The sequence below is a fragment of the Anthonomus grandis genome, chromosome 8, assembly GCF_022605725.1.
Source record: "Anthonomus grandis grandis chromosome 8, icAntGran1.3, whole genome shotgun sequence".
Taxonomy (NCBI): Eukaryota; Metazoa; Arthropoda; class Insecta; order Coleoptera; family Curculionidae; genus Anthonomus; species Anthonomus grandis.
In genome coordinates, this window is record NC_065553.1 from 18,028,556 (window position 1) to 18,056,487 (window position 27,932).

At 31.4% G+C, this 27,932-nt stretch overlaps 4 protein-coding genes and 1 long non-coding RNA gene across 5 annotated transcripts; 3 read left to right on the top strand and 2 right to left on the bottom strand.

The window, feature by feature from the left end:
- The first annotated feature begins 3,036 nt into the window (after positions 1–3,036).
- LOC126739851 (uncharacterized) lies at positions 3,037–5,543 on the top strand. Its single transcript, XM_050445668.1, has 5 exons — positions 3,037–3,200; positions 3,263–3,541; positions 3,606–3,896; positions 3,949–4,071; positions 5,318–5,543. Exons 1-5 carry the CDS (start codon positions 3,122–3,124, stop codon positions 5,494–5,496), a joined length of 951 nt encoding a protein of 316 aa, XP_050301625.1. The 5' UTR covers positions 3,037–3,121; the 3' UTR covers positions 5,497–5,543.
- Positions 5,544–9,633: 4,090 nt separating this feature from the next.
- LOC126739450 (piggyBac transposable element-derived protein 4-like) lies at positions 9,634–11,665 on the bottom strand. The gene is made up of 2 exons (XM_050445126.1): positions 11,327–11,665; positions 9,634–11,269 (listed from the first exon to the last, which is right to left on the bottom strand). The coding sequence occupies exon 2, from the start codon at positions 10,901–10,903 to the stop codon at positions 9,647–9,649; it is 1,257 nt and encodes a 418-aa protein (XP_050301083.1). The 5' UTR covers positions 10,904–11,269; positions 11,327–11,665; the 3' UTR covers positions 9,634–9,646.
- A 672-nt stretch (positions 11,666–12,337) lies between these two features.
- LOC126739449 (uncharacterized) lies at positions 12,338–13,628 on the top strand. Its single transcript, XM_050445125.1, has 5 exons — positions 12,338–12,503; positions 12,561–12,845; positions 12,900–13,178; positions 13,230–13,352; positions 13,408–13,628. The coding sequence occupies exons 1-5, from the start codon at positions 12,422–12,424 to the stop codon at positions 13,587–13,589; spliced, it is 951 nt and encodes a 316-aa protein (XP_050301082.1). The 5' UTR covers positions 12,338–12,421; the 3' UTR covers positions 13,590–13,628.
- Positions 13,629–19,966: 6,338 nt separating this feature from the next.
- Positions 19,967–27,895, bottom strand: LOC126739597 (uncharacterized). Its single transcript, XM_050445354.1, has 5 exons — positions 27,750–27,895; positions 27,423–27,698; positions 21,359–21,643; positions 21,173–21,295; positions 19,967–20,248 (listed from the first exon to the last, which is right to left on the bottom strand). The coding sequence occupies exons 1-5, from the start codon at positions 27,814–27,816 to the stop codon at positions 20,037–20,039; spliced, it is 963 nt and encodes a 320-aa protein (XP_050301311.1). The 5' UTR covers positions 27,817–27,895; the 3' UTR covers positions 19,967–20,036.
- LOC126739599 (uncharacterized) lies at positions 23,976–25,627 on the top strand. The gene is made up of 2 exons (XR_007661665.1): positions 23,976–24,083; positions 25,056–25,627. It is a non-coding gene; the product is annotated as an uncharacterized LOC126739599 (long non-coding RNA).
- Positions 27,896–27,932: the final 37 nt, after the last annotated feature.

Below are 27,932 nucleotides of genomic sequence, written 5' to 3' on the forward strand. Positions count from 1 at the left end.
CTAGGGAACAGCCGCGGGAAGAGATTTTTTTTGGTTCTCAATTGTAAAAACCAGATCTTATAAAAGGTCTAAAAAAATAAACCCGTCGGACAAAAATGGAAATAGATACTAAAAAAAACATGATACAAATAATAGCGAAAAAAGAACCAACTCATCGTAAAAACAAAGATCTTCTTAGGAAAACTTTGTAGGTACATACATGATCTACAAACACTGAAAAATGTATCTTGGAGACGTCTGTTTTATAACGTTTAGCTTGCGTTTTATGTTCATTATAAGACGTTCTTATTATGAGACAAGATGTATTGTCCTACGTATTAGCAGTATTGGAATTATTAGATGAATATCAGATAGTTCTTAGATGGTAACCATATACTCAATTCGTCAATCGAAATATACGAAGGTCAACGGTCAAGTTTATGTATCGGGGATTACGTTGCTTGCGGTCTCAACTTTGTAGAACGTGGCGCCCATTGGTGGCACCATTTACCTTGGGATCACTAACGTCAACTTTATAAATCATTTTCTTTTATCCATTTTCAGACATGATTCTTTATCTGGGAATAAATCAAGCGAGCAAATAAAGAACCCAGCCATTCTTTCCGTTACGTCCATCACATATAACTTCCGTAGGTTACCTTTACACTTGGCATAACACGCCATTATGCAAATAGGGCGAATCAAGTTCAAGACCCAAAAAGAATTATAATTGAAATCCATTGTATATTGTTTGATTTTTTTTTTTGCAAACATATCCCGTTTGTTTTTCATCGGCTGAATGGGTCGTCGGTTATATACAACGGACCCGATGCACTCTTCTAAGTATTATTCAATAATTGTAGTAATTATTTTGCTGTATGGTTCATCATTATTCGTCTTTAATTAGATTAATAATTTCTGTCGAGTTTTCACGCTGCCTCTGCCAATTCCACGCGATATGGAAATTACGGTAAAGAGGCAAATGTACAGTATTAGATTTATGGTCTATGGGCAGATGTTAAAATTAGGTTTCTTGGTTCGTAAGATTAATAAATTATTTTACAAATATATAGAATTAAGTGATAGATAGAACTAAGTGATACTTCTGCGGCTCAGTTTACCTTTTCTAATCATAAAGGAACTATAGCATGATAAATTTTAGTCTGGGGAGTTTAGCTCGTTTAATGACAGGAAGGATTTGTTTATTAATTCCTGCTCTTCTTAGTCTCATCATGTTTTACTTCTGCTAAAGCTATTCATGTTTGGATACTGTAACTCTGTTAACAGTTATATAAATATAGCTGCGACTCTTTTTAGTACAAATAATTAGAGAATCCCTAATAACACAGAAACATACCAGAAGCATTTGATTGTGATAATCGAAACATGCCAGCCTGAAAATAAACCTATTTTCATCTAGATGTATCAAAAATGTTTCTTCATCTTATGGGGGATGTTTCTGCGACATTTTAGAACGTCGTATGTATGCCTTTAGTACATAATATATTTGCTGTAGAAATATACCACAAATGTTTCATTTAAAACATTTATAGCAATATTTTGGATTTAGATATAAACAAAAAATTTTTAGTCGATAGTATTAAATGTATTTTATACACCCTTTTGTAGTATAACACATAACAAAAATTACATTTATCTTACATTTGATTTTTTTATCTTAGAACTAGGTAGAGGTATAAGAAAGTGTTACCTACCTATAGAAGCAATAGGCGAATTTTAAGTCCTTATAACTGCTACAAGTAATTTCATTCACAAACGCGAAAATTAAACGACAGGAAATTACACCGCTGTAATCTGTTGAAATATCAAATTATAGATTAATACTTCTATTCTATATTTTTTCTTCTATATTTTTCTAATTATAAATCGCATTAAAATACTTTTGCGCCACGTTGTAGCGTCACACTAACAAAAACCTAAAAGCGGCCATTAAGCCGGTGAAAACGACAAAAATCGCCGCATTGCGACCCATTTATAACGTGACTGCAGCTAGTGTTGCCAACGTAAATCTGGTGTCTTTTAGTTTTTAACCTATAATTAAAAGATAACTATGTCACTTCTATGGCGGTCAATTTAAATACATAATTTAGATCATTTTAGGATAATTTCGCAAAATATCTGGAGATATTAAATCGAAATGTCGTGATGAAGGGAAAGTATATTATATTTTTATTTATAATGTTTAGAACTTAGTCAGAAACTGGATTTTATGATGGTTAAAAATACACGCATGCAAAAATAAATTTTTAATTAAAATTTTTAAAATTTCAAATATTTGAGCCCAACCCCTATAGAAGAGGAATAGGGCATTTTTCTACAATCTATTAATAAAATATCCCGAATTTACATTTGTCCGTGAAAATCTACGAATCCTCAGGCGTCTTGATTGCCTAGGATTTTTGACATATTTTTCAATAATTGAATATGTTATATTTTTAATATAGCTATTCGTTTTTAACGCTGCTGAAAAAAGAATATACATTTGATGATTTTCAACGTCAGTTCAATTCAGTATCTCATAATTTACTCTGGGATAAATTATATCACTTCTGCATATTACTGCAATGTCTAATTACAGATAAATAAATAATGGGTAAACGTGAAAATATTCAGTGAGTTCTGTATCATATACTATTCCAAAGTATGAAATTTGTGACTTTCCAACAATAGGGGACACTTAAATAATTAATTTGGTAGTGAAACAAGGTGGGATGTTTACTTCTCTATTAGCACAGCACTTAAATATTTAAACTTACACTCTTCAAGGTACGCAACTTCCTTATTAAGATCAGATTTTGTTACCAAAAAAAAATAAATTTCTGGAAACAAGACTTAAAATAAACACATTTTATTCGAGTGTATAATCAGATTTATCAAGATAGTCTGACTAAAGGTAGGATGAGTGTTTTTTTTTTAATGTAAATCCCATTAACTTTATGACAAATCAAGTAAAATTCATGCACGTACTAATAGGTACTTGAAATATAGAACAAAAGGATTTGTTTATACACTCTTAAAGATATGATTCTTATTTAATTTTTTGTATCAATGTCAAACTATATAAAGCCATCATAAAACACACAATTATTTAATTTTAAAACTGAAATTTAAAACATAAAGCATGTCTAAAGGATACGAATTATTTATCTGCGCATTAGTTCTACTAGGAACTTTTCTGGTGTCAGCCAATGGTACTTGCAGTAAGTTACTAAGAAATTATTATAATAAGATATTTTTTACATATTTATCAATATTTTTTCAGTTCCTGGACAAGTTCAAAATATACAACTTTTACCCAATTTTACTCTAACATGGAATGCAGCACTAAATCCAAACAATTGTAAAATTACCAAATATTACGTCAATATATTTGACACTGTTGATGAAAGCGACTTGCAATATGAGGTTGCGAATACGTTAAGTCTGGATGTGTCCTTCCTAGATAGTTGCACGTATTATGGATTTGAAGTTCACGCTTTTACAAATGAATCGGATCTTGGACCCTCTTATAGAGAGTTTGCTAAAACTTCCCTTCCTGCTGGTAAATATTTCTGGCAATACAATTCAATCAATTTTCTTTATAATATATGAAATTACTTTTTTAGAGGCAAATCTTAATATCAGCGATTTGAATACAGTAACAGTGAGCCAGGCGTCTATCCAAATAGACTGGAAACTAGGTTCCCCCAAGCTAGATAAATGCATTTCCTATTATAGAGTTTCTTATTGGGATGAAACAAATCATACCACAACTACCTACGTCAATACAAAGCAATTTTTAGTGTCAGGAAATATTCCTGCTTGCATGAACTATACCTTCCAAGTCAGCGCTATTATCACTGATTCAAATCTTCAAGGACCTATTTTTCAGTTATCTAATGTGGCATTTACTGAAGGTAAATATGAAAAAATGAGTCCCAATAAGAATATTAAAATGGTTAATTTTAGTGCCGACAGAACCAAATTTATTTTCTGTACTGACAACGAATAGTTCAGCACAAATGGTGTGGCAGCTAGAACCATATGCAGCCAATCGTTGCAATATGCTATATCTTAATGCAACAACAGCAGGTAAAGTACAAATTATTATGCATTTTTCTAATTTTTTAGTATAAATTTTTGCAATAAATGTAAATCTGGTACCAAATTTCTAATAAGAATTATGGAATGGTTCTGCTGCAAATAATTAACTTTTTTGTATTCTAATTTCTAGTAGAATAGCTTATCAGTTTCTAATTTATTCCATTTAAACCAGACAATTGATTCTTTTTTATTCACGTTGATCCATATGTCTGTCGTCTGTGGTACTTTCCATATAATTTTTTATTCCAATTTCTCTGGAATAGTTCTTCTGTTTGATCGAATTCTTTCGTTAAAAAGTTTTCTCTTTTTTTCATTTCTTTGCACGTTGAATCACATATTACCTATTTACTTGAAAGCTTTATTTAAATGTTCATTTTATTTTTTAATATTATCTTTATACTTTCTTAACCTTGTATCTTTCTAGAGGATTTTGTATCACAGTTTCTGTCGGATCGCTACTTAGAACCCTTGTTATTGTTATTGATTCTCCTTTATATAAATTCACCTCACGTTGATCTAAATATTAACTATTTATTAATTGTCTTTCGATTTTGAGAGTCTTTAACATTTTTGATCCACCTATCTTTTTACATGGTTTAGTATTCCAGTACCTTTAGAACTGTTTCTTCTGTATCTGTATCTGTAACGGGTCTAGGATCGTGCTGCGTATACTACTGCACTGAGACCTCAGTACTTCTATTGTGAGCTTCTGTTGAAAGAGAGAAATGCCACTCTCATTACAAATCTTTATCCAGCCTAATAAGTTAACAAGGTCGCTGAGGAAAAATCAGCCTCTGATCGCTCCAATGTATAAGCATATGCTCCTTATAATACTCTTGCTTAGTATCTGTTGCCATATAGTTTCCTTCTAGTCAGAGATAATTTACTAGTAGTCTTCTTCAACGAATCAAAGGTGACGTACACCTTTGATTATTCTTTCTCTTATCACCTATTTCCTCTTCATCTTTAAAAATTAAAAAAAATATTACAGCTACGGAGAGGGACATATTGGCTAACAGATCTTCTGCTACTACTCTTAGGCTGCTTGAAATATCATTTAATCTAATCCACGGATAATTTGGATTATTATGGAGTTGCCAAAACTATATTTCCATACAGTACTTTTTGACTGAAACTGAGTGCCTGAGTTTTTAAGCCTTATAAGCTCGTTAATCAAATTTTTCTCTAGTTTTCCTCACAGACCCAATAATTTAGATCTAATGTTTTTTTGCAGGGGTTCCAGCCAATGATTCCTATATAACGGTTCCAATAACAGACAATGAAAGCAGACCCAATGTTATATTGAATATTACAGGACTTCAGCCCAATACTAATTACCTAAGCGAAGTCAGCGTTGTGAATATTGGTGGGGCATCCAATAATGTTAGTGTAACTTTCCAAACTAATAAATAGTTTTTCTTATTTTTTTTCATGTTCTATAAATATATGTTTAACATGACTATTGGAATTTTCTTACTACAAAATTCAACTTTTATAGAATACAACCCAATCTTATCTTAAAATTTTAAAAGGACTCAGCTATCTGAAAGAAATTAAACACTCATGACATAAGGAACCGGAAAAACTTTTCATGCTTTCATGCAATTTTCATGCAGTTCAGTTCTCAAGTTTTTAAAATTTCAATATTTCCTTTAGGCAGTTAAAGCCTGATTAGTCAAATGTTTACTTGTAGGTAAAAAAATATAAAGAAAAATAAAATTAAGAGAAGTGGATAAGTAATAATTTTTTTTATCACCTTATTTTAAGGATTTTTATCGTCATAATTACTTCCTTGATTTTTGAATGACACACACCGCTAAAATAAATGTGTAATTCCCCATTAATTACTTAGTATTATCTTAAGGGTTTATCACTTTATCAGCTTAAGGATTTACATTTATCTTAATTAATTTACTATAAAGAAATATTTTAAAAACTCGAACATATTTCTTCTAAATTTAAATAAACAACAAATTATTCTATTGTGAACTTTAAGAAACAAAAACAAACACTTTTTGTTGTAATTTTTTTTTAATTCTTAAGCAAATATTTAGTCTTCCAAGCCTTAACAGCTAAAAAAGCAGTTTCTCATAAGTTGTCCTATATAAAAAATATATTCTAAATAGGTATACTAAAAACAAAGAGTTCGAGTAATGGTAGAGTTTATATATTGGTGAGTTTTTGTACATAAACACTTAAAATAAAATATTCTTGGGTTACAAGACTTGGTTCTATTTAAGCCATAGGGTAACTTGGTCAGAGCGTCAGTATAATCATAACTATTCTTTAAAATTTTACATATTTAATTTTTTTTCCGGATTTTTAAAGCCATTTTTATTTAATACTTTCAGCCCTTTTCTTTCGTTTGCTTCTAGAGATTCTTTTATGTTTTCAATATTTTTCTATATTTTTTAGACTTTTGGAATTTTTTAGAATTTTCTTGGACTCTATGTGACTTAATATCATTTTCTACATCCTCAAACTCTTTGGCGTGATAATTTATAAGCTTCAATCATGGGAATGACCTGAAAGAAAGAAGAATTACATAATTTCATGTGTTTGGTAGACTTCTGATCATATTTCTATTTTTTTAAAATAATCGATACTTATACGCTCTGTTTTCCTGTTCAAATAAATTTTCTGTGCCACGATTCGTGGTCACCTACTTTACCAATATGTAATTAATCTGTTTATTCTCACCTGATCTGTGTTTAATATAATAGATTCTAGATATTATATCAATATGTGCGTTCCTAATAGAATTTGTAGTTTTCGCATTAACTATTTTAACGTTCTTAACAAAAATTCCTTATTTTTTTTTTAATTGTTGCCTAATAAATATCTATATTAAGAACTTCTGCTCTACTATTTAAATTAATAAAATAAGCAATATATGGGATAATTGCACGCGAATGAACATTCACGGTAATTTAATAATAGTTTATACTTTCTTAGGAACAGTTACGAAAGCGTGTATGTTAATGATCAATTTTGCTATTAAAATATTGAAAAATTAACCCAAATTTCCAACAGAACAATGTGTAATTTGCTTCATTTTACGATCGCATTATTCCCACGAACGTCTTTCTTTAGTAATTTTATACTCCAATGATGTGGTTGATTTTTTTTTTTAATTTGAGATTATAATATTTGTAAAGAAATGGTTATAATAGGAAGCTTTAAAGTTCTAGAAATAAAAATAATAGAAAAACTTAGGAATTTTTAGAATCTTCATTATTGAACGTCTAGTTTACTTTAGTTGCAAATTATTGCAGATGAAATATTTTTGGGCAGAAGTAAACTTAGCATGATTATCTTATAAAACTGTAAAAAGGATTTTAAGCAAATAAGCAAACTAGAATAAAATCTTAAAGAAAATAATTAAAAAATATAACGTAGACACCGAATGGCAACCCCCAATCGTAATGCTATAAATATAGACGCAATAGATAATTTTTTTGATTTTTCTGTGACTGTTAGAAAAGCCAGCTTAGTTCAAATTAAGTATATCTATTTCTCAGGTAAATTTGGGCCATTATTAAAGCCATATTTTAGCGAGTAAGCGCCTTTAAAACATGACATCACCGTATAAAGCGCGTATGTGCTGCTAATAAACTCGATATGAAAAAAGCTATTCAAACAATAAATTGATCTTAAATTTTTGACATTTTTTTGAGTTCAGAAGCATTTTATGTGCTGAAGCAAGTTTATGTGCTGAAAAATTCGGAATATGTTTAGGCTCTGACAGCTGTGACATGCCGTCATTCGAGCGCAAAAATATTATGAACGCTTAGGACTTGCGTAAGACAACCGAGTAAGACGCTTACTCGTTAAAAGATAGAATAAGTGAATTTTTTTTCATTGAAGCTTTTAAACCATATCCTTATTGTAATTATCTATTTTGTTTTCGTAAACATAACCTCCCAAAAACTTTAACTGTTTTGTTTTCTTATAGTTAGCAACACTTAAATTTGTCAGCGTGACCAACATCGGAAGGACAAAATCATGCAAAATGGCGGTCACCTACTACTGGTACATTTACATATATATTGGATTGGCAGTGTAGGTATATTTATTAAGTTCGTGGTTAGGGATGACATTTTAACTGAGATATTAATTAATTTTACCTGCATTATCAATTCTTGCATTGGCTAAAGAATTATAAAAAATACTTCTTTTTTAAGGGGTGACATTTTATCGTTATGTTAACGGTTTTTAAAAAGGCCACTTTTTTAAATTTTCTATCTGAAAGTTAAAAAAGTGGTGATTTTTCATTTCTCTCCATCTCCTTGCACCGCATTTAATTCTACTTTTACTGCCAAAATCATCTTAAAATTGTATATTTCATATTTGATTTAGAAAGAAAAGTATCATTCAGTTATATAAAAAATATCATTCACAATACTCCATAATCCTCGGCTGTAAAATATTATACAGCCTTTATTATAACAAATTGGGAAAAATATTTTCTTTTCTAGATTCTAGATGAAATTCTTTCCTAATTGATTTACAGGATGGTTTTAGGGCTAAACTTTTTACTGAATTTAATCTTTTATTCTGTCAAGAATTTTTAGCTCACTTTGTGGAAAAAAGAAGAAAAATTGCATTTAATTTACTAAGGTATTTAATGGTGTCAACCATATTAAGATATATACGGTCAGCAATTTTTATCTTTCTTGAGTGATCTTCGACTGTTGACCACCTCCTATAATCTATCTTCAGAAGGAGGAGAAATATTGATTTATTCTCTTTTCTTCATCTCTACCGCATTTCATTTCTCTATTATTGTAAGACTATCCTAAAACGGTATACTTCCTAATTAATTTACTTTTTCTTGCTTTTATCATAATTGACATACAGAATCTAAGTGAGGTTTTAGGTCCTGCACTCTTCGTTATATACTGTTCCTTTAAACTTGTGAATCCTGCAGATTAAGCTGCCGTCATCCTTAATGATTCAGCAGCATTTATTGAATTTTCACTCAGTTTCACTGAGTTCATATTTCAAACTCTAAATGGATATAAAACACTAATAATCTCAAAATTTTGCCTGCTTCCATAAGGACCTTTACACTCCTAATTCCCGATCCTAGACTACTTTCTACGGATCCTTGATTTTTCTGATAATTCTAGAGGGCTTAGCGGTATTAGTCTACCTCACTTAAATGAACTTAAAATACTTTATACTTAAAAATTTTATCTGATTTCTTGGAGGTTTTATTAACACGTTGACTGCCATATGAAGTAAATATAATTCACACGGCGTTGGGCACTCTGCGCCATGTGAATTTTATTTAACTCCATCACATCCTTACCTATAACGCGGTGTGACTTCTGTACGCTTCACGTTTTAATACTTTGCTTATGGAGTGACATTGACCATGGCCCCCGGAGCAAACTAATATAATTGGCCTGTAGTTTTAGTTTATTTTTTTAATTAAAGGAGGCATAAAAATACACATATGTTATAACTAATGTTAACTTTATTATAGACAAAATAAACAAATGTTTTTAAGTTTATAGAACAAAATAATGGTTAATTTAATGGATATTTTATATAGTACTTATAATTTAAATGATTTGTGTTTAACAAAAAAACATTCTACGCAAAAATAAGATTTATATTTTTCGCACTTATACGGAGTTTGTTTTGCTTTTAAAGCTGCATGTTTCCTTCCAAATCTTCTCCTTGCATCCATATGGTTTAAAGAATAATCTTCTGTTGGTAAATTTTCTGTTTCGGAAATTTCAGACTGTAATAGAGCCATTGTAACCTCTTCTTTAAAACTGGTTATTTTTATGTTTTTCTTTTTAATTATTTTGTAAAGAATGTGTGCATTTATGAGAGCCGACCCTGTTATCAATTCGATTGCGAGTTTACGGTACCATTTTACCCCTCTTCTGAGTGCAGCTGAATAGGCTTTCATTTGGTCTGATATATCAATGAAACCTTTACTACGATTGTAATCCACCACAATTTGAGGTTTTTGAGTAATTGTGCCGTTCTCCTTAGGAATATCGACCATTCTGTTGTCATGAATAGTGCTCAACGTCAGTACGTCTCTTTTGTCTTTCCACTTAAGGACTACTACTCCAGTATTGCTTTCTCGAGAAATGGTATCATTCTTGTTCAATTTGGCCTGTATAACTTCTTGTGGGTTTAGTTTCCTATTACTTCTTAGAGTGCCAACAAGATGAGTAGAATGTTCTAATAATTGATGGGCAAGATGGACACTGGTGTAAAAATTGTCTGTGTAAAGTATTCTTCCCGAATCCAAAAGATTAGCCATTAACTCCATTACTACAGATGAAGCTGCTGGTGCTCCTGGCTGGACATCTCTACCGCAATATACTTTCATGTTATAAGTAAAACCATTTTCAGTGCACAATTTATATACCTTTATGCCAAATTTATGTTTTTTATTTTTTATAAATTGCTTAAAGGCAAGTTTTCCTCGAAAAGGTACAAAGTCTATGCAAATTTCTTTTTTGGGTATATTTGCTGCCTGAAAGCGTGCCAATAATAAATCTATAAGGTGTTTTATCTTAAAGAGTCGATCACCTTCGGGGCATGCTTTATTATCTGATAAATGCCACATGCGTAGAATAAGCTCAAAACGATTTCTGGACATTAAATTTTTTACTTTATTCTCATAAGTAAATTTGTTGTGACCAGTAATCAGATAGTTTTGGTGTATTATTGAGACCCATCCAAAAAATAATGCCCAGAAAAGTCTCAAATTCCTTTGCAGATAAATCTTTCCATTTTGTAAGCCGAGAGTTTCGTGAGAGGTTTTTATTTTCCAGCGTTTGTTGTGCATACCTGTTTTTCTATGTCACCATGTGCTGAATGAAGCCTTCAGTCAAAAAGAACTTGTGATATTCATACGGACTTTTGTCAATAAATTCATAGAGAATCTCTGCAGGAATTCCAGGGTTTACTTCAGAAAATTGAAATTGTTTTAGGTTTATTCCAGTAACGGGGCTCCATACCAATACCACGATCCCCAGGAACATCAGAAGAATCCTCATCAGGCTCCGAATGGTCAGATAATTCTGGGTTTTGATGTGCTTGATTTACTACTTCCTCTATAGTTTGATCAACCGTTGAAGTGGATGGCATATCGAGTGATATTGACCCTATTTGTTGATTGGTGTTAGGTTATTTCTTTTTCAAAATATCTGTTCTAAAAAAAGCCATATTCGTTTAAAAAAAAAAAACATTTAAAACTTTATGTATTTACCTTTCAACTTGTTTTTTTCTTTTTTTGCGAACTGGTTCATAATCTTCCGAATCTGTAGACGAAAAATCACTAGATAAATAGTCATCTTCGGAATAATCTCCAAAGGGCTCAGATAAGTCTTCATCGCTCATATCTAAAACCTCCTCTTGAAATTGAGCACTATTATTCTCAGCTAAAGCTTCATCCATTAGCATTTGAAGCCTTTTTTGTTCATTTTCGTAAATATTCTGGGCCATTATTATGCTCGCACGTGTTTGCACGCTTCTCTACACAACCAAAGAAGTACTAATACTACTAACGTACTAACGCTAATGGCAAATGGACGCATAACGAAAATCATCGAATCGGCCAAGAAACACGGCGCACAAGTGGGAGCACAGCGCAAGGTTGCCAAAATTCTGCATGAATTAAATCTGATTCACATGGCCCTGAGAAGAGGTATTGCTTCTAGTGAATTATATTTAATTCAGGGCCCAAAATTACCCTTTTTAAAGTAAATATGTAAAAGTCATTTATTATTTATTTATTAAAGCCATTTTTTACTGATATTTATCAAAAAGTCGCAATGGCTCTAGGTTTTGTGTTTTTTTTTGGAGTGTGGCAGTCAACGTGTTAATAAACACCTTCAATTGGGAATATTAAAAATAAATCTAAGTAAATCTGTTCTTTGCATCACTTTGATCAGCTCTATTTTAAAAATTGCTCAGTTAATTACGTCAAATAGCTACTAACGTAACAATACTAAATTTGTTATTGTAAGAAACAATATGTTATCACATAAGAATGATCAGACACTGGGAAAACACACGTTTCATCTGATATATCTCATTGTATCTGATATATCTCAGTGGTATATTTAAATCATTTTTATTAAAGGCTGCATGAATCAATATAGTTACATTATAAATCAATAGAAATAACCTATATTAACTACAAAGCCACTTGAGAAAAATAATAGTGACAGTTTTTAAAATCTTATCAGTCTCAGATCTGTTTATGAAAAATCATTGCAGTATATAAAATAAAACTAGAAGAATAGGCTCTTCAAATCTTTTATAGTAACTGACTTATCAATACATACAATCATTTACAATCATGTCGCATCAGGAGAATAATATAAACATATACTCCTTAATATTTTTCTCTATTTTTATGGTGGCCAAAGGAAATCTGTGCAGTAAGTAACAAACATTAGCAAACACCAACAATGTACGAATCATCATTTTATTAATAGCTCCCGGACTAGTAACAGATATATATTTCAATGAAAGTTCGATCCTAACCTGGTCACAAGCATTAAACCCAGAAAATTGCTCAATTACGAGTTACGTAATCAACGTGTTTGACATACAAAATGGTCTTCAGTTGCAGTTTCAAATACCTGCAACTGATTTGAGCTACAACTTCAAAGATATCTTAAACATGTGCCAAATATATACATTTGAGGTGCACGCCCTAACTAACGCATTCGTCCTAGGACCGTCTGATAAAATTAATGGAACTACTTCAGCTGCCAGCAGTAAGCTTATTATAAATAACTCATAAAAAACTCAATTTTATGTGAACATTTCAGATATGAATCTGTCGCTCTTGTTGTGGACCAACCCTACAGATGATTTGAGCGTAACCTGGAATTTGAAAGATTCTACAGTGGGCAACTGCGTCTCGTTTTATAGAGTGGTCTACTGGGATCTAGATAATAAGCCTTCTGACATCTACGTTCCGGAAAATACGTTTAATTTGCTTAATATTACTTCTTGTATGATCTACCACGTGCAGGTTAATGCTATTGTGGTTAATCCTGATTTGGAAGGGCCTATTAGTGAAGTTGCTCTTCAGTCTCCTAGCAGCAGTAAGTTTTCTTTTTCTGGTATTAATTTTGTAGTTCTTTGATTTTTTTTAGTTCCTAAATCTCCCCGTTTTGTAAATATGTCTTCAACCAGTAACGATAATACAATGTTCTGGGGATTACCAAAATTTATGAATGATCGTTGTGCATTAACTGGGCTTACAGTGGTTACAATTGGTATGTAATTAAAATAGTAAATAAATGAGATCTTATTTTTCTTTTTTTTTTATAGGTGCTCCAGAAAATAGTTCTGTAATCACTGTACCAATAACAGATAACTTTGTTAGGTCTGATGTTAAAGTGGTTATACCTTATCTTGACCCAGATAGTGTTTATATTAGTTATGTGAGTTTACAAAATAATTATGGCTCTTCAAAAAATATTACTGTATCGTTCCAGACAAATAGTTTATAATTTCATATACATATAGACATATAATATACTTATTTTAAATATATTTGTTGCTCCTCCGATGAAAAATGCTGCAACTATGTATTTTAATAGCGACGTTAGTTTTTTAAATAACTATCAAAAATAGGTTAGCCAATACTTTATGTCGTAATAACTCGTATTCCCGACAACCAAATCGTGATTATGAAAACCAACGTATCTGACGTTTTAAGATCACGTCGACAGAATAATTACGAATTTGTCAATCAAGAAATATTCGATGTATAGAAACGTTGAATGTTATGCAAATGCAGTGGTATTCACACCACCTTTGTAATATGATAAAATGATCTAAAAATCTAGTTGTAGAATATAATGAATACTAACAAATATTAAAGACATAAAAGATGATTCTAACAATTGTAAGGAGTACTTCTGTTCTGCTCTCTGACATCTATGCATTCACAGTACTTCTACTTAAATCAATTAAAAACCTAAATGCAATCCAAATCCCTTTACAAAGCTAATAGATTCTCTTTTAAGTGAGGGTGTTTTCCCTCTCAACTAGAACCGGCAGTTATAATTGTAATTTTTAAATTATAAAAGACAAGCAAGAGTTATCAAGTTACAGGCTAATTTATACTTTACCAGTAGTATCAAAGGTGTTTGTCATGGCTTAAATCATAAGACATTTTAAAGGGCATGAGCTTTTTCTGATCTTAAATCCTGACAAAGGAGGGCATTGTGAGCCAAGGATCAAAAGAGCTTCCTGATATTACTATAAAAAAGCACAAAAAATAATAAAGCGCCAGGGAAAGACAACATAGTACAGACGCAATAGGAGACCAACATCTACTGCTAAAAATAAAAAATAAAAATTCTTAAGCTCTATCTATGCAATTGTTAAGTCATCAAAAATTGACATAATTCCATTATAATCTTGCTTCACCAAAAAGGAGATATAAGAGAATTAGAGAAAGGAGTCTCCGAAGTCACCTTTAAAACCTATTTACTTGAATTAAAACAACTTAACTGGAAAATAAATTAGATTTATATCAACCTGTGGAACAGACAGAACGAATGAACACCTCAAAAGCGTCAAAATACTTCAAGAAAAAATACAACAGATCTTTATTAATGTCATGTCGTGGACTTCCACAAAGCCTTCGATATAATACAGCTAAATGCATTATTTCAAAGTCATCCACAAAATCTACAAAGGTTTAACATTTATCAGAAAGGTACATGAAAATACCAACCTCATAACTACTGAATGTTGTATTCGGCAAGGCAACACGATGTCACCAAAGCTGTTCATGAAGTTATAGAGAGTGCATTCAACCATGCATTGAACTGTGGATTTGGAGAGGTATACTTCTCGTAATTTAAATTGATATAGTATACTATTCTCGGACAATTTAGAAGAAATGGCGCTCAGGAGTATCAATAGGTCAGAAGAAAAATTCATGACTGAAATTCAAATGGTAGATAGATATGAGTACCTTAGTCATGAGGTCAGCATGTCAAGGGATAACCAGATATGCAAACTAAAGGGAAGGCTCACTCTCTTATCGACGGCTTTTAAAATTATTCTTAAAAGAAGGGTTTTCGATCAGTGGGTTTCTACAAGTAATGACATATGGCTCAGAAACCCTAACACTAACAACAGTCAACAACTAATAAACTTAGAATTACGCAGAGGAAGACAGAGAGATCTATGCTTGGAGTGACCTTAAGAGACCACGTAAGAAGTGACTATTTGCGTAGAGGAATCGGTTTTAACAATGTCGTTGGAACTATTGCGAGTCTTAAGTGGAAGGGGGCATATTACACCGATGTGGGATGACTGATGGGAAAAGAGGCTTCTCACATTGGTGGGACGTTATTAGGAAGATTCGTAACAACTTGATACAAACAGTCCAAAATCGAATGATTGGAAGGGCCTATGTTCAACAGTGAACACAAAGGCCTGAATAATAATGATAAGGCTTTCTCAAGCAGTTTATACAGGGTGTTCGAAAAATAGACGGAGATATTTCAATGGGTGATTCCTTGTAAAAAATATATGAGAAAAAGTTTCTATAAACATGGTTCCGGAAATGCACAGTTTTCAAGATTGGATGATTTTTTTAAATATTAATTATTTTTCTAGGAGAACTGACACTGTCAATGTCAAACCTCCATGCAGATATGATCTTTTGTTTCCCAAGGCACCCGTGATTTTTTTATCAAAAATTAATAAACCAATTATGTCCAATAAAAATTTGATTTGATTGCTTAAGGTCTTTAAACTAACATTGTCTAGATGTGAATATTTGTAGACCCAATTTCAATATGTTTATATTATAATATAATATTTCTATATAATTTGTAATACAGTATAAACAAGTTAATCTAATAATCTGCAGAAAGCCTGCTTTGGGCTAACCCGGTGAAGAGAGATCATTAACGTAGATGGTAATTTTTCTTTTGATTAACACAATTTTTAAATCAAGATGAATTTTTAAAGCCTATCTCAAAAAAAGTCAGAATCATGAATATCACCCTTAAACTTAATTTCTTGATAAAGATGATCTGATAAAGAGTGTAAGTTCACCTTGAAGCTCTCATCGATGTGACTAAATTATTTTTTTCTAATATTTTCTTAATATTCAATCAAAGTCATACAGCATTAAACTAAATTTACAGCTTAATCAATCATCTCTATTTTTTTAAATTTATATTCTTCTCTTAGAAACTCATTCACACGGATTTTCGCGGAACCTAAATATTTCCCATATTTCCATTTTTTTCGACCTCTTAACACAGTTATTACGAATATGATACATTTCCCGTCACCATTGATCATCTCACGCGCATTTATTTATCTATTGCATTTCAGATTATCTACTCACGTTGGCGTTATATTTGCAATTATTATTAGAACGAAATTATGAATTATCGTACTGGTTCTTGAATTAGATGAATATAGATATTAACTGATTAAATTAAGTAATTTAGGACTATTATTTATAATGCTTTTGAGTATTTAATTCATTCACGGGAAAAATATTAAGAAAAAACTAAAAGGTGTTTGTATTCACACTAGGTTTTTTAAGTTGTTTCTTGTCCTTTTTTATATACATTTATTGCATCAAATTCAACTTTCTTTTACTTGTTTTCTATTTTTTACTAGTTTGATTTTCTTTAATGGGTAGTAAATAAATAATTGTATTTTTTCGGGAGTACAAAACAAAACTATTTTTTGGTAACATAAGATGGTCACATAAGAATTAAAATTTAACATTTCCAGTTTTTTCTGTATCAATATTTCATATCTAAAATATGAAACATCATTTACTTACCTTTTTTTATATTAAATCTGATAGGCCGGTATAAATATGAAGGTACATACCTTTATTTTAATGAAGCACATTAAAAAATGTATAAAGAGTTCATAAACGGTAAATAATTTAAAGCATAATCTATTATTAATAAATATTTATCATGTAAATATTTTTTGACGACGTCACTGGTAAAGATTCCTTGTGTCGGTGGAATCAACAACGCGATTACGCGACGTTGCGATGTTGTTGCCTTCTTCTCTAATATAGGGACGTTATCTGCATGCATTTAACTTTGAATATTGACTTCTTTATAGAGTATTATATATTTTATTAACGAGGAACAATAGTATTGGTTTATGCATGTCAAAATAAGTGACTCATAAGCTTTTAGCATGATTGCATCAGAGATGTTGCATGCAAACAAACTGCCCATAGTTCAAAACTAATAATATTTTAGTTAAAAGCTACTGTTACTGATATTTTTTTGTTTAATTCGACTCGAGGGCAAGTAAAAATAACATCTATTAATTAAATTAGGGAAATATTATAAGAAAAAAAAACATTTTTTTAAATAAATTTTGATTGTGGGGTATACCATTCTCCGGCACACTTGCTATTTATTTTTATTGTGGTACACTAACGACGGGTTAACAATACCGGTAACTATAGGCGCTCTTGTACTTGGATTTAATTCTCTTAAGTGATTTATATGCATCATATTCAGTAATATTACGACATTGAAAAACAGTTATTGTGGGAAACAGTATTCTATGAATAAAACTGTATATGCTCTCTATCTACTGCAATGGCCCCATGAGTTATGTTGTCAAAATAGTCGGTTATTTTATAAATATTTTGTAGATTATGCAAGACTTTTAATTTGTGATTTTGAAGTTATAAAGGCTCTTTTCTTACTTCAAATATCAAAAGATAAATAGCGTTTCAAATCGGGATCATATTTTTTAACTGACAAAATATAAGAGTTCGGCCGGATTTGGCTCAAGGGGGCACATGGATCATTCATCACGACAACGCGCCTGCACACACATCTCTCGTTGTGCGTGAGTTTTTGACTAGAAGCTCAATCATTGTGACAGAACACCGGCCTTATTCACCCGATTTAGCCCCTTGCAAAATGCAAAATGGTGCTTCGGGGGCGGTACTTGGGTGATGTGGAAGCCATCAAGTCCGAAACGATACGGCAATTGAAGAGCCTAACACCTGAAGACTTCCAGCGATCATACCAACAGTGGAAACGGCGTTGGCAAAAGTGCATCTCGTCTCAGGGGGAGTACTTTGAAGGAGACCATAGTGAAATTTCTAAATAATTGTAAAATAAAAATGTTATTCGACTTTTATAGGTATTTTCCGGACAAACCTCGTATATGTATTTCAGGCCTAATTTTATGTTCTTTACCTTGGGACTTATGTTTGATTATAGTCCAGGAGTTCGAGTAATTTTTTATTCTACATCACATACTAGGGCACATCCACCGTTTATCTACATTGCAATTGTTTAAACTTAAATAGAACAAGAAGGGGGATTTATAGTCTCAAAGAATCAATGTAAAAAATTAATGATGGTGCTAAAAAACCGAAACGTTTTTGATAATTTTTTTAGTCTTACCGGACGCATCCACTATTTTCCTTCTTTTTTTCTCGTCACTCCACGTTGTTTTCCCCTTTTTCCCCAGTTTAAGGATTCATATTTGGTTTTATTCCAGGAATTATTTAATGAAATTTCCTAGTCATATTTTCATTTCATTTTCGTAAATTATCCAAACGTTTGGGCATGTTTGTTGTTCAGAATAATTTTTCATTTAATTTCAGGCATTTGAAATAATTTTTTATGTCTGTTAAACAATTTAAATTAAAATGAATTTGAAAAACCTGAAAGAGATTAAGGATTAACTACTTACAGAAAAATTCCTCCAAAAATCTGAAATTCATAAAAAATTACCGCAATATCCAGATACCTGGAATAAAGTGAACAAATGGTTGTAAAAGCCTGAGAGATAAAAAAAATTATTCAAATGTTAAAAACTGGCCTAAAAGGTGAAAAGCTACGAAAGTTGAGCGATTCAATAAAGAAATTATTAAACAATTACCGAATCGAATGAACGAACGGTTGCAGAAACCTGGAAGATATTAAAACATTTTCCAAATTACAAGACTGAATTAAATCGGTTCTACCAGCAACAAAAAGGCGGAATGGACATGAAAAAATACGTTTAGACGCCTGGAAGTCTTGGAAAATTACCCAGAAGTCCGGATAAAAACCCGGGATAAATAAATTCAAAATAAAGAAACAAGAAAGGACCCATCAGCCTTGAAGTAAAAAAAATGACCATTCATTTACTTCACTCGATTTGTCCTGAAGACCCTAATAAGCCGATACAACACGTTTCGAGTCTATTATCTACCTCTGCTTATAAAACCTTAAATTTTTTTTTATTGGTTTATTCAGTATAAACCCTGTATATTTTTTCTTAGTATTTAGAATTTTATTTAATTTGTTTCCTGGATTGTATTTCTTTAATCTCTTAACATCAACATAAATAAAATAGTTGATCTCTAAACTGGAAAAAAACCGTGTTTAGCTTAAGGTTAAGCAGCTCTATGGATCCATCCACTGATTTATGTAAAAGTAAAGAATGGCAGTCAATATTATCCATAAAAGCATTAAATAAGTCTTTATTAAAAATTTTTTTAAGTCCCGAAATGTATTTATCTTAGGGCTCTTTAAACTTGTTTGTAAATCCAATATTCCTGATGCAATTGGTACAATTAACAAAACTAGCAAACTCCAAGTGTAATTGCAAGGAGTGATCGAATAGAGAGGTTTTTAACTCTTCCATAGAATTTTTTGAGTTTTTAGGCACATTACTTCATTTTTCGAATACTATGTTTTGCTATGCTAACTTTTTTATGTTTATTTTAACCGTTTGTGTGTTGGTTTAATGTGTGTATTCCTGTTTGTTTCATTTTTATAGCATTTTTAAAAGCAAAGCAATGTTATGTCCATTAGAGCTTTATTTGACTTAATGTTGAATTATTATATATAAGGAAAATAACTTTTATACAGTAATAAGTAATATATTAAAAAAATTATTAACAATAAATACACTTATTCTATTCTAACTAATTACAAAACATTTTGAATAAAATCAAAAACATATGTATCGGTCGTCTGGTATGATACAGTTACATTTTTTGATGCTCCTCCAACGTTTACAACACTCACTTGACTGACGTAAACGCTATTTGGCTCTAGTCCCGTAATATTTACTGTCACGTTGGGTCTGGATAAGTTGTCGATTATAGGGATTTCTAGGTAAGTAAGGTTAGTGGGAAGACCTTAAAAAGAAGTAAGAAAATTGTAAATTAACTTAAGATACAGTAGTATACAGTAGTATAAAATCTTAAATTGGTTTTCAGAGAAAGAGCAAGAATCCTCTAATAAAATGTAAAAGAATTAGTATTTGTCTATAGGTTTATTTTTTTTTTTAATTAATTTGTTTGTTTTTCAGCTCAATAATTACATTTTTAATATTTGTTTTAAAATAATGTCTTCCTTTTTTTATTTTGTTCTAAGCTTAGTCATAATTGTCTAATTGTGTATATTTGTTACTATTTTATAAATGCCAATTTAGTTCTGATTTATTTACCTATTTTTTTTTTAGATTTCCATTTCTATGTTAGCATATTTCTAAAAGGTCATTAATAATATGTGTTTTTTTTTAATTTATGTCCTATTTTTTTTATTCTATTATTTCTGCTTTTTTATAATTCTTTGGTTTTTGACTTATTTTTTTGTGTTTTGTATATATATTTTTAAATAAAATACATACTCGCAAATCAAATAAATACATACTTTAAAAAAAATAATAGTGTCTAAAATTTTCTAATATTCTTTTATATAATTTATTCTCAAAAGATTTTTTTTCGAAAGACTTTTTTTCCTCTATTTTTTAAAATTTCTTTTTTTATTTTATTTCTTTACAACTTTTTCGGACTTTCATTAAACTTGTCTATTTGCTTTCTCTTCCTTAAATCTTTCTTTCTTTTTCTCTTTTTTAAATTTCAAAAATGTTAGTCCTTAAAAGACTCTTAATCCACCTTTCCTAGAAAATTATTTTTAAAGAAAGACTCTATAATAAAACGTGGCTTATCATCAACAATTTTCTTCAATTTATCGTTCTTATCAAAGTTTTTAATTATTTTAGCTCCTTTATAGTCAACTCCTTAAACAAGATTATTAAGAATAAATATAAAACTCACCAGCTGTTGTTATATTAAGAAACAGCAACTGACAATGATTCGTCGCGTATTTCTCTAACTCCCACACCATTTCTACTGAAGTTTCTGTAGTCTCTAGTAAGGCTATCTTAGGAACAGCAGGAACTAAAAATATATCAAGAAATTAACTTCTTGCAACCCTCAAAATCGTTTATCCATTATCCTTACCTTCAGCAAAGACCACATTGGTAATTTCAGCAATGGGTCCTTGTATATCTGGATTAACTATAATAGCATTTACTTGGAATGTGTAATTCGTGCATGGAATTCGGTTTGCTAATGTGAAATTCTTGCTAGCGGAGTAATAATCCTGAGGTTGATTATTCTCGTCCCAGTATACGACTCTGTAATAGGAGATGCATCTGTCGAGATTAATACTCTTCAAATTCCAATCAATTTGAATCGATTTGTTGTAGGTGAGCGAGTTCAGGGTTCCAAGAGTCAGGTCATAACCTACAAAGGGATAGAAAGTTTCAATAATCTTGTTTCAATAATCTTGACTAAAGTTTAAGGCATTGAAGTGGTTAAGACCATAAAATGAACTAAGGAAAAGCTGCCTGAAGCCTAAGAAAAATAAATTACCGTAGATACTTGTCTAAATTAGGAGAGATTAACAAAGAAGTTTTTGACCTTTAGAGCTTTGCAACTACTAAAACTGAGAAAATGCATACCCCTCAGTAAATCCAATAAGTCTGACTAGAATTTCTGATGAAGTCATTAGAGGCAATTTTAGGCCAAATGTAGATTAAAAAAACTACTTTAAAATACCATGTATCTTGGTGTCATTTTTAAACTACCTCTGCATTTTCTGAAAATTGTACTTTTCTGAGCAAATTTATCCAAATATCCTGATCGCTTTGACATAGCGATGTATGAAAATATCTAAGATTTCTACAATTTGTAGAATACCCTAGAAGTAAAGTTTTCAATCTGGTTTCTTTCTTTGTTATATAGAGAGAAAATTTTAAACACATGTATGAACAGAGTAAGGGTTTAAGTGCAATGATCCTAAAAAGTTAATCATATTGCAAAATACGCAACATCTTTTCTTAACAGCACAATATATTCCATCAACACAAACTTAACAACAAACTTCCCTAAATGTTCTGAGTCATTCTAGGTACCTTAAGGAATATGGATGCAATTTTAATATTGCTAGCCCAGTCCTATTATCAGTCTTGCTTATTCTATGTTAAACTCTGGTGTTAAGATACATTAACCTGTTTTTTCCCAAGTTTAAATAAATTAAAATTACCTGTTATGCCCGAGTTTTACAAAACTTTTGAAAATTATATTTTTAGAAAAAAATCAAATTAACTACTTATATTTTTCTGTGAAAATTTGTTTCTTTTGTTTTTAAATATTTTTAATAGGTTTCATTTTTGGAACACTGGGCAACACATGAAACACACATAAAACTAACCTTAATTTTTATGAACAAGTCAAGTTTAATTTAAAAAATCATATAATAATAATTATTAAGTGGACACATGATAGTCTTTAAAACAAGCCTCATGTAAATAGAGGTTACATTTCTCACACATCTTAGTCGAGTTTTTGTGACATTGAGCGCACCTATTCTGTTTTGTGGCTCAAATAATCCAATGACTCAAACCATCGTACCTAATTTGATTATGGTTTCGAGCCTCTAACGGCTTTGATGTTTTAGGGCGTCCTCCAGTTGAAAAAGGCCTTCCATATTTTCTTAAATATACCTGCACCACTTCTCTTCGAAACTTTAAGAAATCCACTTTTTCGCCATTTGGTTGAAGTCTGTAATACTGCCAGGTGTGGTTTTGGTCCACTCCACCCATATATTTATTGTATTGCCCGACTACAAAAGGCTGAGGAACCAGGCATTTTTTTTTCTCACTGGAAATCCACCGACTAACTTGACCAACAGGATTCACCGGATCGCAACTACTTACAATTAGAACAGGACGGTTATCATTCCATAAGGTAACTGTTATTTGAGAATTAGCGTCTGTAGAATAATCAGCTGCCTCTTGTACCTTTTTTTTCTTGCATTTTATTGCGCAAAGGACAATTCTCTAATCTATTCCCGTTAATTGTACCTGTATATCCTACTCCGATCTTCTGGAGCGAATTGACTAATTTTAGGGAGGAAAAATATCTATCGCCATAAATTTTAAATGGGACATTTTTTGGGAGATCACTACAGATCCTCCCAATCCTAGGTCCATGTAGTGCCTATTTGCTTGTTTACCTTGATAGGGATTAAATTGTATTAAGTACCCAGATTTTTCACACAAGGACCATATTTTATAGCCGTACCTAATAGGTTTACCTTTTATGTACTGCTTCGTTCCATGCCTTCCGAAATATGGTACCATACTTTAATCAATAGACAGTTTATCGTTAAGCGGAGCATAGGACAACATGTTGAAAAGTGGTTGCAACTTCGCAAATTCATTGTCTTGTTCTAAATCATTATTATCAGCACAATGCGCAAATTTTTTTAACAATTCAAACCGATTTCTTGGTATTGCGTTTGCTATTAATGGATTGTATGTATCAGTATCCACCTCCCAAAGCATACGCCATCTTGGAACTTGTAAATGCCCGGATAAATATAAAATACCAATAAAGCATTTTAGTTCTCCTGCATCAGTACTAAAATTATGATTGCCTTTTTGTCTGGCATACAAATTAAACATTTTTACTAAATAATTATATATTTCCATATCAAAAAATGATTCAAAGCACGCAACAGCATCTGGAAATATGTCGACGTCTGCGCCAAGCCTGCTCTATGAAGTCAGGAGCAGGATCGGAGGATATTTATGTCCCCAGTGTAAAATGGTTTAAGGAAATGGACACATTTTTACGTAACGTAGAGGATAATAAGAGGCCTACGCAGGATAATTTCAATGTAAGTGTATTGTAGTAGTGTTCATATTATAAGTAATTAATCCGATATGCGTGTTTTCCCGTCCCATAACCCGTAAGTATCAATTTGTTTATATAAAACCCTAATTTCCATATTATATTATTTATATTCAAGTACAGTCAAAATATCATCCGTGGCTGCCATGGCACCGCACCTTCACCCATAAAGTACTGGCAGAGTCGATCTCGTAGTTCTCTTGCACATCTTGAGGAATGATTACCCACTAGGGTTCTTATTGACGGCAAGGGAGTATTAGTTTCATTTCTCCACGAACCTAGTCTAACCTGACCGCTTTCTATATCTTCTTCATCTAACGATCCACTTGTTGTGTAAGTGTTATGAGAAGTGATTCGCAAATAATTGTGTATTGCGCAACAGGCCTTAATAATTTTGTCCACAGTTTCTGGTAAGCATGCCATAGGCTTTTCAAAAATGAGAAATCTGCTAAGCAGAATTCCAAAAGCATTTTCTACTATTCGTCTTGCCCGCGAAAGGCGGTTATTGAATATTTTCTGATTTTCCGAAAGTGCTACTTTTGAATACGGTTTCATCAAATACGTTTTCAGTGCAAATGCATCGTCACCTATAATGAAACCACCATATGGTAATAAACCATTCTCTAAAGCTTCAAATAGAGACGATTGTTGGAAAACTCCACCATCGGATTGTCTTCCAGGACATCCAACATTTATATAGGAAAAACCATAGTTGTCATCTACCAGAGCTAACAAAATAATGCTGTTAGTACCCTTATAATTAAAAAAATCACTGCCACAATTTGCTTATCGCACAATAACATTTGGGGAAATTCCACTTCAAACGAAATCCCTTCTCAATAACGTTCCATTCTCTTGGAACAAAATAATATGAAATTTACTGCTAGTTGTATTAAAAGTATTACCTACAAGTATTAGAGTTTGGCTAATACGGTACAAATATTTTTTTCTATTTCAGATACAACGCGAAGAAGAAGTTAATGAACAAAAATGAGAAAATAAAGAAAAAATAATGGCTGCAAGAAACGAAACGTCTCAGGAAGTACCGCAGAAAAAAAGTAGAACTACGTCAAAATTGAGGCAAGTTACTGCAGTAGTTAACGACCTAAAAAAAATAAGCGAAACTCTGACACATGAACCTGCCAATGAGCATGAATACATAGCTTTTGGTCGCAGTGTTGCTGCACAATTAGTGACGTTAACTCCTCTTTCCGCCATACAAGTACAGGAACGCATTCAGTCTGTTCTGATAAGTTTTAAATTACAAGACCTTCAGGCCCAGAGTAACCAGTACGACTCATATGCAGATACCAGTAGTGCTCACGCCTCATCTTCCATCTATACACTACTGCAGTCCCCTACATATTCCGACATGCATTCTTCGCATAGCGATAGATCCACATATATAACTCGTGCAGAATCAGTTGCCGATGATATTGTACGATCACAGATAATAGCAAAAGCTTTTTCCAACATTTAACATGTTTTGTTCATCAAAAACTTTTTCGTAATAAAAATATTTAAAAATAATACCTTTATATATTCTTTCAGACTTTCATAAATAGCATCACACACCTCGGGTATAAATTTGGAGATTGCAGGTGTTGACACACGAAATAACCTCTGCAAAGTTCTATAACTATTTCCTGTGGCTAAATAAGACAATGTGATTTCCAATTTTATTCTAGTTGGAATAGCTGATCACATTACAGTGTTCTTTTTCGTAATTTGAGGAGCAATTTAAGCCAACAATATATCAAAATGTTCTTTAGACATCCTTAGCCAATTTGTATATTCTGGTACGTCTTCAGTTGCTAATTCTCTTAATAAAGTAGATGAAGCACCATATATTTCTTTTCGACCCAGCAATGTTTCTTTTTGGTTTTGTTCATTTCTTCTGCAAGTATTTCGGATAACTCGCCACATACTTTTAAAATACGATTCCGCACTGTTGCACGCGTAACTTTTCCGGCCATGTTTTATCAACACTAAACAACTAAACAACAAATCATGTAAACGCTCACAAAAACAAAAGGACTAAATTTTAGCTACTTGATTTAGTAACTTGCTTTAGCTACTTGACACGTGTAAATTCGGCTTAACACGACCCTGCGACGGAAAGATAGTTAAGAGCACGCCTCTCAGAAAAGAGAGGGGGACAACGTGGTCGTTCCGATTTTGGAACACCGGGACAATAATGACATTTCCAATATCGGAAGTCTGGGAAAAAACGGGTTAACTAAAAAGTGAGATTTACAGGAAATGCGAATTCAAAAGACTATAAAATTGCTGGTCTGTCTAAGTGGAATATCAATATTTCATAAGAATTTCACGAAGATTGCCTTAAGATTTGGAATATTTTTTTCTTGAATGAAGAACTATTACGGTAATTAGATCTAAATAATCAAGGTAAAAAAAGGTGAACATCTTCTTTTGGTTCGACTTTGTGCTACAAAAGATTCAGAAGTAAAGTTAAAAAGTTGTCTTGGCTTCTCGTCTTGCATTGAGACAAACATAAGACTGGAATAAATAAGAGTAAAAACTAATATCGTCAGAAATTTTATTGCAAATGTCAAACCTGAACCAAAAACATAACTGAAGCTAAAAATACGATGAAACCCGTGTATATAATAATTGAATTGTTTCTTTTGATAATAATAATAATAATAATAATAATAATAATAATAATAATAATAATAATAATAATAATAATAATAATAATAATAAGACATTAATTAGTCATCAATAAATTACAGCAATTAAGCATAAATAATACTAATAGGTAGGTGTATTACCTTTTACAAAATTTCAAATATTACAAAATTCCACTAAATATTGAGTATTTCATTATTTACCAATAACAAAAAAAATTGAAGAATTTGTAACTAAATAAAAAAGTTAATAATGCAAGGTGACCAATAGGCCATAATATGCAAATTTACAGAGATATCCCTTACACAAAAGGCTCCCGGAATTCTGTTAAGGCCAAAAAAAAATTAAATAAAAAACAATAATTTAAAAATTTAATAATAAATATTCTACTGAAAAATGAAAGAACATACCTAACGGGAGCATAGGAAAAGAATCAGGATATGAAAGAAAATATGAGGGGAAGAGAAGATGAGTAATGGATCCAGAAGACCCTTCAGAGGCTAAATACTGTGAATTATATTCACTAAATATATGTAAAAGAACCATTTTTAAAAAAATTATAATAAGAGAGAAAATTACGACTCTCTTGTAAGGTGATTTTCAAACATATATTTACATTTCTACTTGTTTCACATAAAATGCATGATAATTATTATTCGACATCAACACTTACCTTCAGGTAGAGAAGTTTCAGCAAGCAATTGAACCGAAGGTCCGAGGACTGATTCATCGGTCAAAGCGTGTACCTCAAAACCATATTTTTTACAATTTTCAAGAAAACTGACATTAAAAGTAAGTACACTGCTGTTGGTTTGATACTGGTATATGGTACCTTCATCCAGAATATTGATAATATAATTCGTTATGGTACAATTTTGTGGATTCAAACACTCGTCCCATGTAAGAGTGTAATTTGTGCTTAAAGTTATGTTAGGAACACTGCCCGGTACTAAAAATTAATCTTTAAGGCAAAAAGGTGATTTTTTGGTTAATAACTTACCGCATATTGCGTTTGATGATGCCAAATAAGCATTGAGCAGTAAGACTACTATTAAAGTAGGCGTCATGTTTGGGATGTTGCTCCAGTGAGATTTATTTAGTTTTTATCTTTCAAAAGGATATTTATACTATAAAATGAAATTTCAAGATATCAGATAAAATGCTTATCTATCAAAACATCGTC

Coding starts and splice junctions, on each gene's coding strand:
- LOC126739597 (XM_050445354.1), bottom strand. CDS start 27,816: ATGACGCCTACTTTAATAGTAGTCTTACTGCTCAATGCTTATTTGGCA. Junction 21,644..27,422: donor TGAAACTTCTCTACCTGAAG/GTAAGTGTTGAT, acceptor ATCCCTTTGTAG/GTTATGACCTGACTCTTGGA. Junction 20,249..21,172: donor TCTTAATATAACAACAGCTG/GTGAGTTTTATA, acceptor CTTCTTTTTAAG/GTCTTCCCACTAACCTTACT.
- LOC126739449 (XM_050445125.1), top strand. CDS start 12,422: ATGTCGCATCAGGAGAATAATATAAACATATACTCCTTAATATTTTTC. Junction 13,179..13,229: donor TCTTCAGTCTCCTAGCAGCA/GTAAGTTTTCTT, acceptor GATTTTTTTTAG/TTCCTAAATCTCCCCGTTTT. Junction 13,353..13,407: donor GCTTACAGTGGTTACAATTG/GTATGTAATTAA, acceptor TTTTTTTTATAG/GTGCTCCAGAAAATAGTTCT.
- LOC126739450 (XM_050445126.1), bottom strand. CDS start 10,903: ATGCACAACAAACGCTGGAAAATAAAAACCTCTCACGAAACTCTCGGC.
- LOC126739851 (XM_050445668.1), top strand. CDS start 3,122: ATGTCTAAAGGATACGAATTATTTATCTGCGCATTAGTTCTACTAGGA. Junction 3,201..3,262: donor GTCAGCCAATGGTACTTGCA/GTAAGTTACTAA, acceptor ATATTTTTTCAG/TTCCTGGACAAGTTCAAAAT. Junction 4,072..5,317: donor TCTTAATGCAACAACAGCAG/GTAAAGTACAAA, acceptor GTTTTTTTGCAG/GGGTTCCAGCCAATGATTCC.